Source organism: Coenobita brevimanus, chromosome 80, assembly GCF_032717465.1.
Source record: "Coenobita brevimanus isolate Jiangsu-jjx chromosome 80, ASM3271746v2, whole genome shotgun sequence".
NCBI lineage: Eukaryota > Metazoa > Arthropoda > Malacostraca > Decapoda > Coenobitidae > Coenobita > Coenobita brevimanus.
In genome coordinates this window covers 39,695,089-39,711,322 of record NC_137033.1, presented here as the reverse complement: position 1 = coordinate 39,711,322, position 16,234 = coordinate 39,695,089, and the positions used below count along the sequence as shown (strand labels likewise).

Genomic DNA, 16,234 nt, shown 5'->3' with positions numbered 1-16,234 from the left:
CCCTTCAGTCTTGGCACACCTGAGGGTAGGATGCTTATAGCCCCTTTCTCTTCATTCTTCTCATGAATAGACTCCTCCGTCCTTTAGGTCCTATCCCTGGCTCCTCTCTGATCCTAAACTATGCCGATGATATCTCCATCCACTCCCCTTCCCCCGTCACTCTTCAGTGTCTCCTAGTTAAGTTCAGCCAGGCTGCATCTGCTTGTGGGCTGATTATCAACACTGGCAAAACCAAACTGTTTATTCGATCCCTCATTCATAGGTTTGGTTGCACAACCATAACCCTCCTGGACTGTCATCTTGAGGTAGTACAGGATTATACATATCTCGGAATTCTTCTCTCTTCCTTCTTTAACCCCTCCCAGTATGTCTCCACTATCTGCAACCGCCTCCATCGCAGACTTAAACTCCTTGGCATGCTCACTTATGACTCGCATGGGGATTGCATCCCCATCGCACAATCAGTTGAGCTGCTATATATTCTCTCCCTTCTTGATTATCATGCTATCCCTCTTTCTCTCGTCCCCCCCTCCTCCAGCACAGCTCCGACCACTTGAAGTGGTACAAAATCGGGCGATGCATCTCATTCCTCTCTGCCTTAGGTATACCAGAGTGGTCATCATGTTCCCTGAACTCAATCTGTGTCCCATTACAGATCACATTCATATGCTTGGAGTCTGCTTCGCCACACAGTGTCTGAACACATTTCCGTCTCCTGCTCCATCCTTTTCCTCCTGGCTGGTTGATATTCTCTCAGATACCACTTACCTAGACCGCAACCGGCACACTTATGTGCCAGGCCTGGCATACTGGTTCAAACGAATTCGTTCGGCACTCAACTGTCCTCTCCAGCTTTCTGGCCGAGATGCCTCCAGTATCCATGCTGATCTTGTCATTCCCACCCCTGCTGACTCTTTGCCCCCTTCCTGGATATTTACATCTCCTACTGTGCACTACACACCTGACACTGTTTCTTACAGCTTATCAATCCCATCACAGCTCTGCATCACCGAAACCCTAAATTCTGTAGCCTGCACCTACCCTTCCCATCCTATTCACATCTACAGTATACTGACGGTTCAGTCCTCACGGCCGGGTGGGAGCTGCTAGCATTACCTTTACTAACTTTGCTCCCCCCATTTCTCCACCTCCCCCGCCTTCCCAACTGGGCCAGCAGTATCTAGTGGGAACTCTCTGCTATACGCTCTGCCCTTGACTTCCTTCTCTCTCCCACCTCCATCAGGCTCACGCCCTTGGTCTTACGGTTTCCTCCATTTGGATCCCAGCCCATGTTGGTCATATCTGCCACGGCCAGGCAGATCACCTGGCTCGAGCTACCTACAACCTCCCCCTAGCTGTCATCCGCCTTTCTGTGTCCATGACAATTGTCTGGAGAATACTTCTTGAGGAGCCCAGGGAGGACCTAGCCCTGTGTACCGATACTGAACATCCACTAGTGTCACCATCCAGTACTATGACACCTACCGTGGCGTGAGACACACCTATGGCATGCATCCCACCCTCACCCGCCGCTGTGATGTAGCCGTCGCCGGCATTTGCCTGGGGTATCGCTTCCCAGGGGAAATCACTGGCCGACCGGCCGCACACAGGCCATGTAAACTCTGTCACAATCACATGGATGAAGCATTGTCCCATCACATCGTTAACTGCCCAGATATTGCCCCTTTCAGACCGCCTGGATTATTGTTTTCTGCTTTGTGTATCTACTTCATCACACATCTTGATGTACTGAAAGACATTCTCACCCCTTACCCTGACTTCCTTTCATTGTAATGCCCTGGTGCTAGGACAATGCTGGTACTTTCTGATATACATATATGCAAGCTTGCGTGTGTGTGTGTGTGTGTGTGTGTGTGTGTGTGTGTGTGTGTGTGTGTGTGTGTGTGTGTTGTCCACACATGTATACATTAGGTGCAATTTCATAATAAGTATCATTTCTGTTTACCTGTCTCCGTGTGTATGTAACAATGTATATTTCCATTTAGAGTGTATTTATATGTGTGTCTCCCTGGATATGTACTGTATATATGGACAGCATGCATATGTGGAAGCAGCATAAGTGTATGTATGCACGTCTGTACACACATCCATCTCTTCATACATGCGTACCTATTCTGTACATTCAGTATGTCTATGGCTACGTGTGCGTGAATCTATACATATATATATAGATATATATGTATATGTATGGGTGCATATGTGCCTCTTTCTGCATACGTATGTACTGTACATGGGTGTGTGTCATTGTATCCCACTGCTCATTTCTAAACTTGTAATGCTTGTTACTACAACAACTTTGTACCATGTATGTGTCATTGTATCTCTTTGTTCATTACTGCTCTTGTACTGCTAATTACTTCTATACCTTTTATGCCATGTATGTGTAATGTAACTCTTTGCTCTCACGCACTCATCCCTGCTTGGCCTTCAGCGACAGTGTTCCCCAGGGTGTTAGGGCTAGTACTGAATAATAAATAAAGAACCTAAATAAAATAAACACCTTGCTCACCTGGGAAGTATCTCGCAATTCTCCGCTATTTACGTAATTTTTCCAGTGTTTCATATATAACTGCGCACTTCCTGATATCCACAAAGATGCCCAGGAAGCCCAAGCTTGTTCGTAGCATTGGAAAAGCTGAAACCTCCAATATTGCCCGTCAAATGAGAACTATAGTGGGGACACTGGATCGTCGTCGCCTTCCACCTGTATGCTGTTAGGTACAGTATGTACCAGAAGTTACGCTTGCAAACATGTATGGAAAAAAGACAGAATGTCTTGGATGCAAGAAAAGGGCTGTTGAGGAAAGTATTGAAGGAGTCTTACAATTCACAGGTTACTGACGATCGGTAAGATACTGTAGATACCGGTACTGTATGATACCGCTAATGGCCCATAGCAGAAGCTGCTTATTGATTCACTTTTTGACACAGGAGGTTCAACTGTACAGAAAGAATCCATTTCAATTAGTTCTGACTTCATGCAAAGTTTCATTTGGCTAGGATAAATAGTTTTTGAGTTATTCAAGTTGATATTCAAACTAACCTGTAGCCTACCGGTCGTCCTGAAAAATTTAGTTTATCGACATAAAAATGTTACTTCTCGCTTATCTCTTGATGGATTTCAGTAATTAAAAAACTAATTTTATCAGAAAACTATAACAAACATTTCTAAGCACTGTTTCTTGATAAGATCAGAAGATATCTACATGTTTGTGTTCAAAACAGTTGCTGGATACAACTTTTTCCATAATTTTTTCCAAAGCTGAAATTTGACATGCACAAAGCAAGTGTACAGAAAGTTTGGTAATGCTCTTCTCCGGATTTTTTTTTTTTTTTTTTTTTTTTTTGTTTCATGCAAATCTACCAACAAATGAGCGAGTTTTAAGGGAAATAGTTATCATGTGCACATAGTGCTGTGAGAGTCTCACCTGCAACTGGTTTTACAGCCAAAAGTGAAGATGATGTCAACATACTGTAAGTTCTTAATTCTCTGGAAAAATAATTAATATCATTGATTTTCAAACTTACAATTGATATATAAAAGGTGCAGATTGATCCCATAATGAGCATGGACGTCCAGGACGATAGACTGGTGACGGTGGAGAGGGCCAGGGAGGGGGCATACAAACAGATACCCATGTAGAAGAACCGACTGAGGATGTGGCACAGTGAGGATAACTTCCGCAGTGTTGCTGAATTGAAACGCATCTCTATGTACTGAAAAGGATAGTTTTGCAAACCTTACACAGAGAAACAAAGGTTTTTAAACTATAAGAAATACTGATATGATAGACTGTGCATGGACAGCTTGTTATTCCACTTTTATGTCATGGGAGAAACGTTACGGAGTACTTTATGTAATGGAAACAAAACACAATGGATTTTATAAATCCTTAATATAGATTCATGTAAAAAAAAGAACTGAATAGGAATGGCATAGTGAAGAGAACTTCAGTTGCGTAGTTGAAATACATCTGTATGTACAGAAAATGAAGGTTATGGGGTTTTCCACGGAGCATGGTGCTGGTAAGGGAAGCCTTTCACGCGGTGGCAACGACATGGCCAGGTAGCAGAGCTGCCTAGTTATTGCAATGTTCCTTAGTCCTCTCCTTATCCCAATCAAGAGAAGACTGTGGATTACAGAAGGGTAACTTCAGTCCGCAGTTCACTAGAGTCGTGGTTGTGATCAACTTGGAGCTGCTACTACTACTACTGACAATGTTTTCAATGCTATGGCAGGTTGGCCAGAAAGTGGAATGGCAATATTGTGGAAAAAGGATTCACATTATAAAGTTATAAACTATCTGGCTACAGATGAATGTAATGTTATTATATATATATATATATATATATATATATATATATATATATATATATATATATATATATATATATATTGGTTTCCTGACATACAGGAAATCGTGAGGCAAGTCACCTGAAAAGGGAAAAAAAGTAATACAATGTGACAGGAAAGATGAAAGAAATAGGAAGAGAGGAGGGCAGCCACAGAATGAGAATAATAAAGGAGAAGGAAGAAGTAGGCAGCACTACATCAAGTGAGTGATTGATGGTCGCCACCACCGATAATAATTTTAATCCATTAATTTACCTTAATATAGCAATGCAGACAGAAGTTTATTTATTTGATAATGTACGGACTTTATTCAACAGTGTATGTAGCGTCGACACGAACAGTGAATAATTAGATGTGACACTCTCCAGGATTTGGTTAGTACAAAAACACGAAATGCAAAGGGAACCATTTTTACAATTTACGTCATACATATTTTAAACATGCAACAAAACGTATCTAGTGTATACAGTTACCTCCATCAGTTAATATATATACCGGTATATACATATACGTATCCATCCAATCATCATCCAGTCCTATGCAGCCCTATTAGAAGCGTAGAAGCCCAGGGCTAGGCAAGTTGGTCCTAACATTTAAGATGAGAGGGGCCAGCCTCACTCATTCCTGAGTGACATTACGTGAGCAATAAACTCAAACCACGCCAATTGGAGTACCTTAATTATCCACTAAACCACCAGGCGCCGAGTAAACCACCATATATATATATATATATATATATATATATATATATAGAGAGAGAGAGAGAGAGAGAGAGAGAGAGAGAGAGAGAGAGAGAGAGAGAGAGATACTGTATATATATATATATATATATATATATATATGTATACTGTATAGAGAGAGAGAGAGAGAGAGAGAGAGAGTATATATATATATGGTGGTTTACTCGGCGCCTGGTGGTTTAGTGGATAATTAAGGTACTCCAATTGGCGTGGTTTAAGTTTATTGCTCACGAAATGCCACTCAGGAATGAGTGAGGCTGGCCGCTCTCATCTTAAATGTTAGGACCAACTTGCCTAGCCCTGGGCTTCTACGCTTCTAATAGGGCTGCATAGGACTGGATGATGATTGGATGGATACGTATATGTATATACCGGTATATATATTAACTGATGGAGGTAACTGTATACACTAGATACGTTTTGTTGCATGTTTAAAATATGTATGACGTAAATTGTAAAAATGGTTCCCTTTGCATTTCGTGTTTTTGTACTAACCAAATCCTGGAGAGTGTCACATCTAATTATTCACTGTTCGTGTCGACGCTACATACACTGTTGAATAAAGTCCGTACATTATCAAATAAATAAACTTCTGTCTGCATTGCTATATTAAGGTAAATTAATGGATTAAAATTATTATCGGTGGTGGCGACCATCAATCACTCACTTGATGTAGTGCTGCCTACTTCTTCCTTCTCCTTTATTATTCTCATTCTGTGGCTGCCCTCCTCTCTTCCTATTTTTTTCATCTTTCTTGTCAAATTGTATTACTTTTTTTCCTTTTCAGGTGACTTGCCTCACGATTTCCTGTAAGTCAGGAAACCACTTACAAACTGAGTATTAACCATATAGCCAAAACATATTGTAAGTGTTCTCTACGTGTCAACAATAGGGCTGGCGGAGGGTTAGTGCCCCTCCCCCTAAAAGAACTAACTCAACGACATTGGCCACCCTTTGTGGGATTGTGGCGACTGGAAATTGATAGAATTACTCCCTTAAAATACTTTGCCATAAAGAGACTAACATGATGCGTAAACAAGAGTTGATTAAACTGCTCTGCAACTGTATGAAAGCTTGCATATGATGGAACACCAATTATCTTTTTAAATGCATTTGAACAAGCTGTTTAATTTTTTCTATCATCTGATATAAATGTCCCCTTATTATTCCACAGGCCAAGACCATATTCTGATTTACAATACGACTTAATCAAAATAATAAGAGATGCTGGAGTCCCTCTATCTATTGCCAGACTCTGGAGTCACTTACTTAAAATCTATTAATATGCTATTTAAACAAAATAAAATTGATTTCATTTAGCAACACAATCTTGTTCATCAATTAGATCATGGGTTCTCAACCTTATCTTCCCACCATGTAACCCCTGAGTTACCAGACCATCTACCCATACCCTCATTCATCTGGCACTGAATACAGAATGCTAATATTTTACCCCTAATTCATTATACAATCGTATGACAGAGATTATTGTCAAATAGTCGGAACTGCAATTATTTTATAAAGGAATTAAGTATTAACATCGTAATCGGTGTAGAGTGATACTACAATACACAAAAAAGAAACTATTTCACTTCCACCAAACATACCTCCATCACATCAGAAACGCACACGCATTATTACACACAACCATACATATTATACATGAGCAAAGTACACGCCCTATTACGCACAAACAGCCATACATACACATCAACAACGTACGCCTTATTTAACACGAACATACTGTACATACATACAGCCAGTATTTCATTTCAGTGTGAGGGTTGTGCCTGTTTTGAGCAAACAAGTTTCTCATTTCAAGGAGCAGTATTAGATAGGCTTGAAAGTCATGCTCCACATTAAGCCATCCAGTGTTAGTTTCATGTTCAACAGTGATGAAAATCTTTGCTCTCATAGATAAGTACTGGGGATCATTAGCAAAGACCTTACAGAATCATCAGCTACAGCAGCATATGCAGGGTATAACTCATTTTGCATGAGTTTTCCACCAACTCCTACAATTACTTTTGCAAGTTATCTGAAAGAAGATACACAGGAAAATTAAATGGATTTCTAATCATTTTTTATTCTAACTCGCTCATTTTCAAGTGATAAAACTGCAGCTTCAATCGCAGGGAAGAAAAAGGTATTTGCACAAGGTGCACCAATTCTAGTCCAGTGCCTTTACTTTTATCAAGTCCCTCACAAAGGTGTTGAGACATGCTAAGATATTCGTCTTTTACCTTTTCTTCCCACAGTTCCAGTTTCGTGCTGAATGATCATACTTTGTCCATAAAATCAATAACTGTTGTAAACCGGCTTGGAGGGATAAGTTTAAAGAGTTTAGACGCAAGAGTGTGTCCTTCAGGTAGGCCAGGTTCTGACGACACTGGTTATCGGACAATTTCTTTGTGAACTCGAGCGACTTTGTCTTGTCACGTATGAAGAATTCGGAAAGCTCTTTCAATGACTCTTATCTTGATACTACATTTCCCTGTGACAACCAGTGAACCTTGGTATGAAGGAGAATAACAATTCTTCATCTGCTCCAAAGTCTTGGCACAGTGGAAGAGTCGTGATGTTAGGGAGCTCGACTCGATGGTATTTACATGATTCGAGTAAGTAATAATTTTAACTTTGGTGGGAGAGTTTTAGATGAAGGAGCATGTCTATGAAGTAATCAGTGAAAATGCCTTGTTTCAGGATTCACCTCATTTACTCTTCCTCGAAACTCTAATTGACAGACAAGCATTACTCCGTCAGTTGTGCACGCACATACATTATCCCAAGAATGTCCTAGAGTCTAGAAAAAAAAGAAAAAAGAAAAAAAAAAGAAACTTCGTGGGAAATGCCTTCATTTCTTGTAAAAACTGCAAAACATGGAAAAACACGAAATCCTAAAAATCTCCACCATTGATGCGTAGTGCAAACATCAGGGTCAGTATTGTCAGCAGGTAAAGAAGCTCCCTAACACATTTTTCTAAGCTATTGATTTTTCTTATTACAGCTTACCATCCTGTTCTGAGCTGCATAAATTCATTGTATATCGCCATACTCAGCGATGTGTCATGATTGTTTTTATAGACAATTAGAACAAGTAGGGGTAAGTATATACTGTAAAGGCATATAATGTGTAATACTGTGCTGTTATCAACATAATTATGAGAACGTAACGAAAATAAAAGAGGACCTACAAGGTACTATGTGTCTGTATACTTACGTCCTATATTTCAATGTTACAAATAATTATAGTAAAGTGAGCAGCACCTTTTGAAAAATATGATATCTTTTCTCACACATTTCCAAACTCCACTACCAACTATCTCAATCTCTCCTCTGAATAAGCCACCAGTGCAGTATCATCTGCAAACAGCAGCTGCTTCAGATTCCACTCTCCACCATCAATATTCACCAGACTCAGACCTCCACCTAAAACTCTTGCATTCACCTCCCTTACAACACCATCCATATAAATATTAAACAACCAAGACGACATCACACATCACTGTCGCAGCCCCACTCTCACAGGAAACCAATCACTCACAGCATTTCCCACTCTTCCACACGCTCTACTATTTACATAAAAACTCTTCACCCCTTTTAGTAACCTACCATCAAGTCCATACAATCTTAAAACAGTTCGCAAAGCCTCCCTATCAGTTCTATCATAAGCTTTCTCTAAATCCATGAATGCCCAAAACACATCCTTGCCTTTCGCTAAATACTATTCACACACTTGTCTCAAAGCAAACACCTGATCCACTCATCCTCTCCCTCTCCTAAAGCCACACTGCTCATCACCCATCACTCCCTCTGTACCCTCTCTAACTCTCATAATTACCACTCTACCATACACCTTACCTACAACACTCAAGAGACTTATACCCCTAAAGCTAGTACATTCATACTTATCACCCTTGCCTTTATGCAATGGGACCACACAAGCACTTACCCAGTCAATTGGCACCATACCTTTCACAAAGCACACATTCAACAATCTTACTAACGAGTCAACTATAGTCACTCCACCACCCTTTAGACATTCCACAGCACACCCATCCATACCTACAGCTTTCCCTGTTCTCATCTCCTTTACTGCCTTCTCCACTTCCTCCTTCGTGATCAAAGGATCATTCAACTCTCCCAACACATTTATTCCTTGCACCCTTCCATCCACCACAATCTCAGCCACACTTTCCTCCTCTACATTTAACAATCAAAATACTCTGCCCATCTCTTCCGTACTGCATCCATCTCAATTAACATCCTTCCATCCTCTGCTTTTACTCGCTCTTCCTTCCCAGACTCTCCCTTTCGCACCCTTTTCACCTCCTTCCAGAATATTTTCTTATTCTGTTGAAAATTCTCAGTCAGCCGCCTACCCCACCTCTCATCTGCTGCCACTTTAGCATCACGCACAGCCCTTCTCGCCCTATTCCTCTTTTCCTTATACCTCTCGTATGAGACCTCATCCTTCCTCAGCAGCCACACATCATATGTTAGTCTCTTCTCAGCCACAGCCATACTTACTTCCTCGCACCACCATTCACTTCCTTTTCTTACACCACAACCCACACGTCTCACACCACACACTTCTTCTGCATGACCCACCACAGCACTCTTAAACAACTGCCATTCCTCCTCCACACTGCCATTTTCCTGATCTTTTACTGCATTCCACACATCTTTCAATTTCTCCTGATACTCTATCATTTTCTCTCTTTTATCCAACTCACTTTCAAAACCTCCCTGCCACACTAACCCTCCTAGCTCTCACCCATCTCTTACCTACTCTTAACTTTTCCTCCACCAGGTAGTGGTCAGACATACCTCCACCCTCCCCTCTCAGAACTCTCACATCCAACAATCTTCCTATTACATTCCTGGACACAACCACATAGTCCATCAAAGCTCTACCAACAACTCTTCCACCCTCCTGTCTCACCCATGTATACTTATAAATATTTCTTCTCAAACAGGGTATTTCCAATCACCATCTCTCGCTCAACGCACATCCCTATCATTCGTTCCCCATTTTCATTTCTTCCAGTCACACCATGCATACCAACTACACCTTCAAATGTTACACTTCCCACTCTAGCATTCAGATCTCCCATCATTACCACATTCACATTTGCTCCAAAACTCTGCAGACACTCATCAAAATCATTGCAGAAACACTCCCTCTCTTCTTCATCCCTTTCACTACCAGGCCCATATGCACTCACAAACACCCACAACTCACGTTTAAATTTCGCTTTCACCCACATCAGTCTCGACGACACCTCCTTCCATTCAATCACACACTGCTGTACTTCCGGACTCACTAACAAGGCCACACCTTCTCTTGCCCTTCCTCTATCAACACCTGACAATATTCCATTCACACTTCCAAACATAAACTCACACTTCCCTTTCATCTTCGTTTCACTCAAAGCTAACACATCCAACTTTCTTCTCACAAACATTCTCCCAATCTCCTCCCTTTTAACCTCAATCGTACTACATCCACGCACATTCAATGACCCAATCTTCAGGGTACGGGAATAACTCAATCGCTCATCCCTTTCTCTGGCCTGTCTCTTTTTAGGAACTAAAAAACAGAGGAGGGGGTCCCTAGTCCCCTCACCCCGCCCCTTTTAGTCGCCTTTTACGACACGCAGGGAATACGGTGGCAGTATCCTTCCTAACACAACAAGGCAGCTGAGTAGTAGTACCACTCCACAGTGCGGCCAGATTGTGTCTCTGTCATTACTGGATGAATGAAACGAATTAGGGATCGGTTCTGATTAACCACAAACTCTCTGCTCTAACGAAAGTATTACGACCTCTCATCACAACAGTGACACAGTGTCTATATGTATACGATTGACCCACATTCAGCCGTATACATAATGATATTGTGTCACTGTTCCGACAAGAGGTCGGAATATTTTTGTTACAACAGAGTCTGTGGTTCGTCAGAGCTGATCCCTGATTCGTTTCGTTAATGTAGTATTGACAGGAACATAAACCTTACATCTTTATAATGTAAGGCTTAAATTTCCTTCTTAACATGAATTAAAGAATTTAAAAAAACCACACATAACCTATTTTAACGATAAACAACCGTATGTTCTTGTAATACAATGTCCAACTTGCAGTGCTTATGTCACGTAACATCTTACAACAAGATGAAATAGTTGGCAGGTATATCAAAGTATTGTATGTTACTGTTTTGTTGTTGCTTAATACAGAAGTGTATGCTATTATTAATATGATCAATACCTGATGGATCATTCCATCACTATCTTTGTTTACATTGGTTAACAATGGGTGGGAGTAGGGGATTAGAGGATAAGGGAGGCGTTTGATTGATACAAACCTAGAGAGAAGGGTGGTGAAGGTGGGAGAGGGAATGTATGAGGGAAGACATCATATCTTTCAACAGATGCTGTTCACTTTACTATACTTATTTGTAACATTATAATATAGGACGTAAGTATATAGACAATAACACGTGATACATTCTAGGTCTTCTTTTAGTTTCGTGCCTTTCTCATATGTTATGGATAACAGCACGGTAATACACATTAAATGCCTATATATTCCTACCCTTACTGATTCTAATTGTCTATAAAAATTATTATACATTGTAAAATCACCAGCTTTGGCCGTTCCACATCTATCTAGTAACGTTTACACAGGGGTTGGGGGAGGGGCGGTGGGTGTGGGGTGTTCGATCGCCTGGTTGCTCACTGGCTGCCACTCCGGCTATCAGGGAGGACAAGTTAGTGCTTTCGAGTGTACAATGCACGTAAACCTGGTTCATTTTGCTAACTGAACTGTCCCGAACGATAAAAGCGGGCTCAGTTCAGTCCCTCTTCCTTTTGCTTGAAGAAGGCAGCATTCTTACTTTTCAGATTCGGATGACAACTATTCACTTGTCCCTTAAGGAAGCTTGGTTTCATGCACTCCTGTGATAAAAGTTTGAGGAATATATAACACTGTAGAAATTCACAGTGGTTTTTAACAATAGAACTGAAACATTACTGAATGTAACTTTCATCATTCTGAAGTTCCTTCACTGAAAAATCCATAATAGTATTTGTAATTGTAAAGAAAAGGGCTTAACAATAAGCACCATACATTAAATCGTTGACACTGACAAGAGGCTGTAATATTGCCATCAACATATGATAAAAACACACACACACACACACACACACACACACACACACACACACACACACACACACACACACATACAAAACCATGAGATAGTCATATCGCCACCGTCATAAGATCACAGAGCAGAAAGACCTTCATGCAGTCATATCAGTACCACTAAACAATGATATTCGATCACTGGTCAACAACGATTTCTTCCCATCGAAAATAGTATTTGTTTCTTATGTATTTTTCCACGCTGAATCCAAATACGTTTTCAGAATTTCTCTATAACTCATTTTATTATTATTATTTCCTGTTCCAGCATACTCACGTATCATTGTGTAAAGTATATATGTACCAGCGCAGTTAAAAAATAGGTTAACAAACAGCTATTATCATTGGTTGTGAGGTGCAATAGCTTCTTTTTGAAAACACAAGCTTAGATAAATGAGTCATTAAGGGCTAGCAGAAACACTGCTGGACATGTTACTTCAAACAGTGACCTCAGCCTCTGCCCGTAGCAGGTTACAACTCAATGTGTAAACAGTGCTTTTTCCACTCTGCTGACAGATTGTGCTACTGTATATTCAAGTTTTGTGTTGATTCCCAATCCACCATTATAATTCAGAGAAACTATGTAAGTAGTTCAAATTCTTTCTGCTACATCTGTGGTGAAATGACATTCATATAGCAAAAACATCTTTTAATGCCCCTCATTAAAAAATGCTATGCACATTACTTTGGTTGTAAAGTGGGTGACCAGGATAAAAGATGGGTCCCCCATATTTGTTTTGTCACACGTGTCAGGCTACTCACAGCATGGGCAAAAGGTTCACGCCGTATGCCTTTTGCCATTCCTACGGTTTGGAAAGAACCCAAAGATCATGCTTCGGATTGTTACTTCTGCCTTACAAATAAATCGTATAACATCCAAATCCAAGCATACTGTTAAATAACCTAATTTACCATCTGTTATGAGGCCAGTGCCTCGCAGTCAAGAATTACCTGTGCCGAGCCTCCAAGAAACATGACACTGAGTGACGAAGAGTCTGGTGATGAGATAGGAGACAAAACAGAAAACAATATGGATCCAACATGTGAAGCAAGCTGTTCTTCAAGTGAACCACATTTGCTGAGTCAAAGAGATCTTGATGTCATCCGCGATTTAAATTAGTCTAAGAAGCAAGCCCAACTTTTTGGTTCCAGGTTAAAGGGCTGGAATCTGCTCCAGAAAGAAATTAATGTTTGTTTTTGTCGTGATCGTTATGACGTTCTCAAAGAATTTTCCCCCTTGAAAATGGTCTGGTGTTTTGCAATGATGTTCGTTCTTTTATGGAGGGACTTGGCCACGAATATAACACAGATGAGTGGCGCTTGTTTATTGACTCATCAAAAGTAAGCTTGAAAGAGGTTCTACTCCACAACGGAAATAAGTTCCTCTCAATTCCTCTGGCTCACGCAGCTAACGCGGGGAGTCGTATTATGACATGAAGTTCCTTTTGGAAGAAAAAAATATGTATGACGACTTTAAATGGGATGTATGTGGCGACTTAAAGGTTGAGACACTTTTACTCGGAATGCAACTTAGTTACACGAAGTTCTGTTGTTTCCTCTGTGAGTGAGACAGCCGGGGCAAAAAAAAAAAAAAATCATTATGTAAAAAAAAAAAAATGTGGCCAAAACGAAAAGCACTGACTCCATGGAAGCAGAATGTCATAAATCCTCCTCTTGTTGATCCTGAGAAAATTATCTGCCTCCTTTGCACATTAAGCTCGGGTTGATGAAGAACTGAGTCAAATGTATGGATAGAACTGGCCATGGATTCACATATTTGAGGAATAAATTCCCTATAATCAGTGATGCAACAATCAAGGAAGTACTTTTGTAGAGACCACAGATCAGGGAACTGCTTTGAGATGAAAAGTTCGATGAAGAGCTAAAAAAAGTTGAAAATACTGCATGGCTGTCATTTACGAGTTTACAAAGATTTTTTTGGAAAATCATAGACCAGAAAACTACTGTGATGTTGTAAAAGACCTATTGACATCATAAAAACTCTGGGGTGACTCTAAGTCTAAAAATCCACTTTTTGGACGAGCACTTAGAATTTTCCTGGAAAATCTTGGGGCAGTCAGTGATGACCACGGCGAAAGCATTCACCAGGACATTTTAGACATGGAAAAGCGGTACCAAGAAAGTGCAGCCCCTATTTGTTTGCAGATTACTGCTGGGCACTAAAAAGGGATGTTCCTGAGGCCAAATATAACCGATAAATCATATACTCTTACATCTTAGAGATATGTTTTTCAAGTGTAACACCAGCCTTTTTTATGACGTAGTAATATAGACTTATTGTAAGATTTAATTGTTATGTTACTTAAAAAAAGCTATGCCTGATGGAAAAATTCAACAAACATATTTGAATTCAAGGTAAAAAGTACTATAAGGTCCACCCAGTTCACTTCGTGGGGCAAGAAGAAGTGAATTTTTTTTTTACCATAACACTGAATCATCAAAAACAACAACACTCAATGAGAAACATTATGAATATACCCCACTTACGAATACAAAATAAAATATTTGGAGACAGTGAGGCAACGAGTACGAGCATCAGTCGCAGCTAGCTGACTGCTATCTGAACGTGAGCCTACCAGTACACATTTAGAATACCATACTCTCTCTCTCTCTCTCTGTCTGTCTGTCTGTCTGTCTGTCTCTCTCTCTCTCTCTCTCTCTCTCTCTCAGTAGACTTAAATTCTCGTAAATCATCAAAGTACCCCCTGGAAATCCTTCTGTGAACCCCTGGGGGTTCCCGAGCCCCAGTTTGAGGACCCCTTACGTGAATCATTTATAATATGATGTCACACACACACACACACACACACACATATATATATATATATATATATATATATATATATATCTGCCTATCTACCTATCTCTATATATATGTCTATCTACCTATCTATCAATCTATCTATCTATGTATCTATCTATATTTATAGCTATATCTATCTATCTATATGTATATATATCTATATCTATCTATCAGTCTGTCTATAAATACTGTATATGTAAACAACTTACATCATTTCCAAGTCGTATTTTTCCATCATTATTGTCTCTGCCTTTCTTTCCTAATATTAGTCATTTAGTTTTGCTTTTACTGCTTTATATTTGCGATTTATACTAAATTGTTTCTCTAAAGTGCTCATTTCTTGTTGTGACTCTGATAACAATGCAATATCATAAGCATATGGAATAATATTAATCTTACTGGCACCTTGTACACATCCTTTCTTCATGCTACTTATTCACCCTGCCTGCATTTCACTGCGGAAGGGATGTGTGTGATCGTCGGCGTTTATTTATTTATTTACTTACCTGTGAGTCTTTGCATCAATAATCTCTGAATCAATAAACAGATCATCTTCAAACTTTGCATACAGGTTAGGTATGTCACACTGAGGAAGTGATTCGTTTTGGTGAAAATGCCCCAGAGTTAAGGGGCTTGAATTTGACCTTGAAATGTCAGATTCAAGGTCATCCATATTTTGAGGCCTGAAACCAGCCAAACGGTGATATAGACACATAGTTTCTATGAATCACCAATAAGAAGCCATATATGGAGATCCTGTTAACACCATCAGATGTGACCTTTGGCGACGATGAAAGGTCAAATTTAAGGTCACACAGATTTGGAGACCTGAACACAGCCAATGGTGAGAGATAGATGCATGGTTACTCATAATTACTATTTAGAAAGTCATATGTGGGGATTCTATGGGCACCATTACATTTGACCTTGGATGAACTTGAAAGACCAAAGTAAATGTTGCATATTTTGACCGCTTAAATCAGCCAAACTATGAGAGACAGGCACATGGATGCTATTAAACACTAAGAGAAGTCATGCATGGAGATTCTGTTGTCACCATGTGACCCTGAATGACCTTGAAAGGACAAA

The 16,234-nt window shown here is 40.1% G+C and overlaps 1 protein-coding gene across 1 annotated transcript in view; it reads right to left on the bottom strand.

Annotated features, from left to right (window-relative positions):
* The window catches only part of LOC145409338 (sodium-coupled monocarboxylate transporter 1-like), a 125,413-nt gene that overhangs the window by 73,342 nt on the left and 35,837 nt on the right, over positions 1-16,234 (bottom strand). The window contains exon 4 of the mRNA XM_080279809.1: positions 3,550-3,738. Coding sequence (XP_080135935.1) covers positions 3,550-3,738 — 189 coding nt within the window. The remainder of the gene's footprint in view (positions 1-3,549; positions 3,739-16,234) is intronic.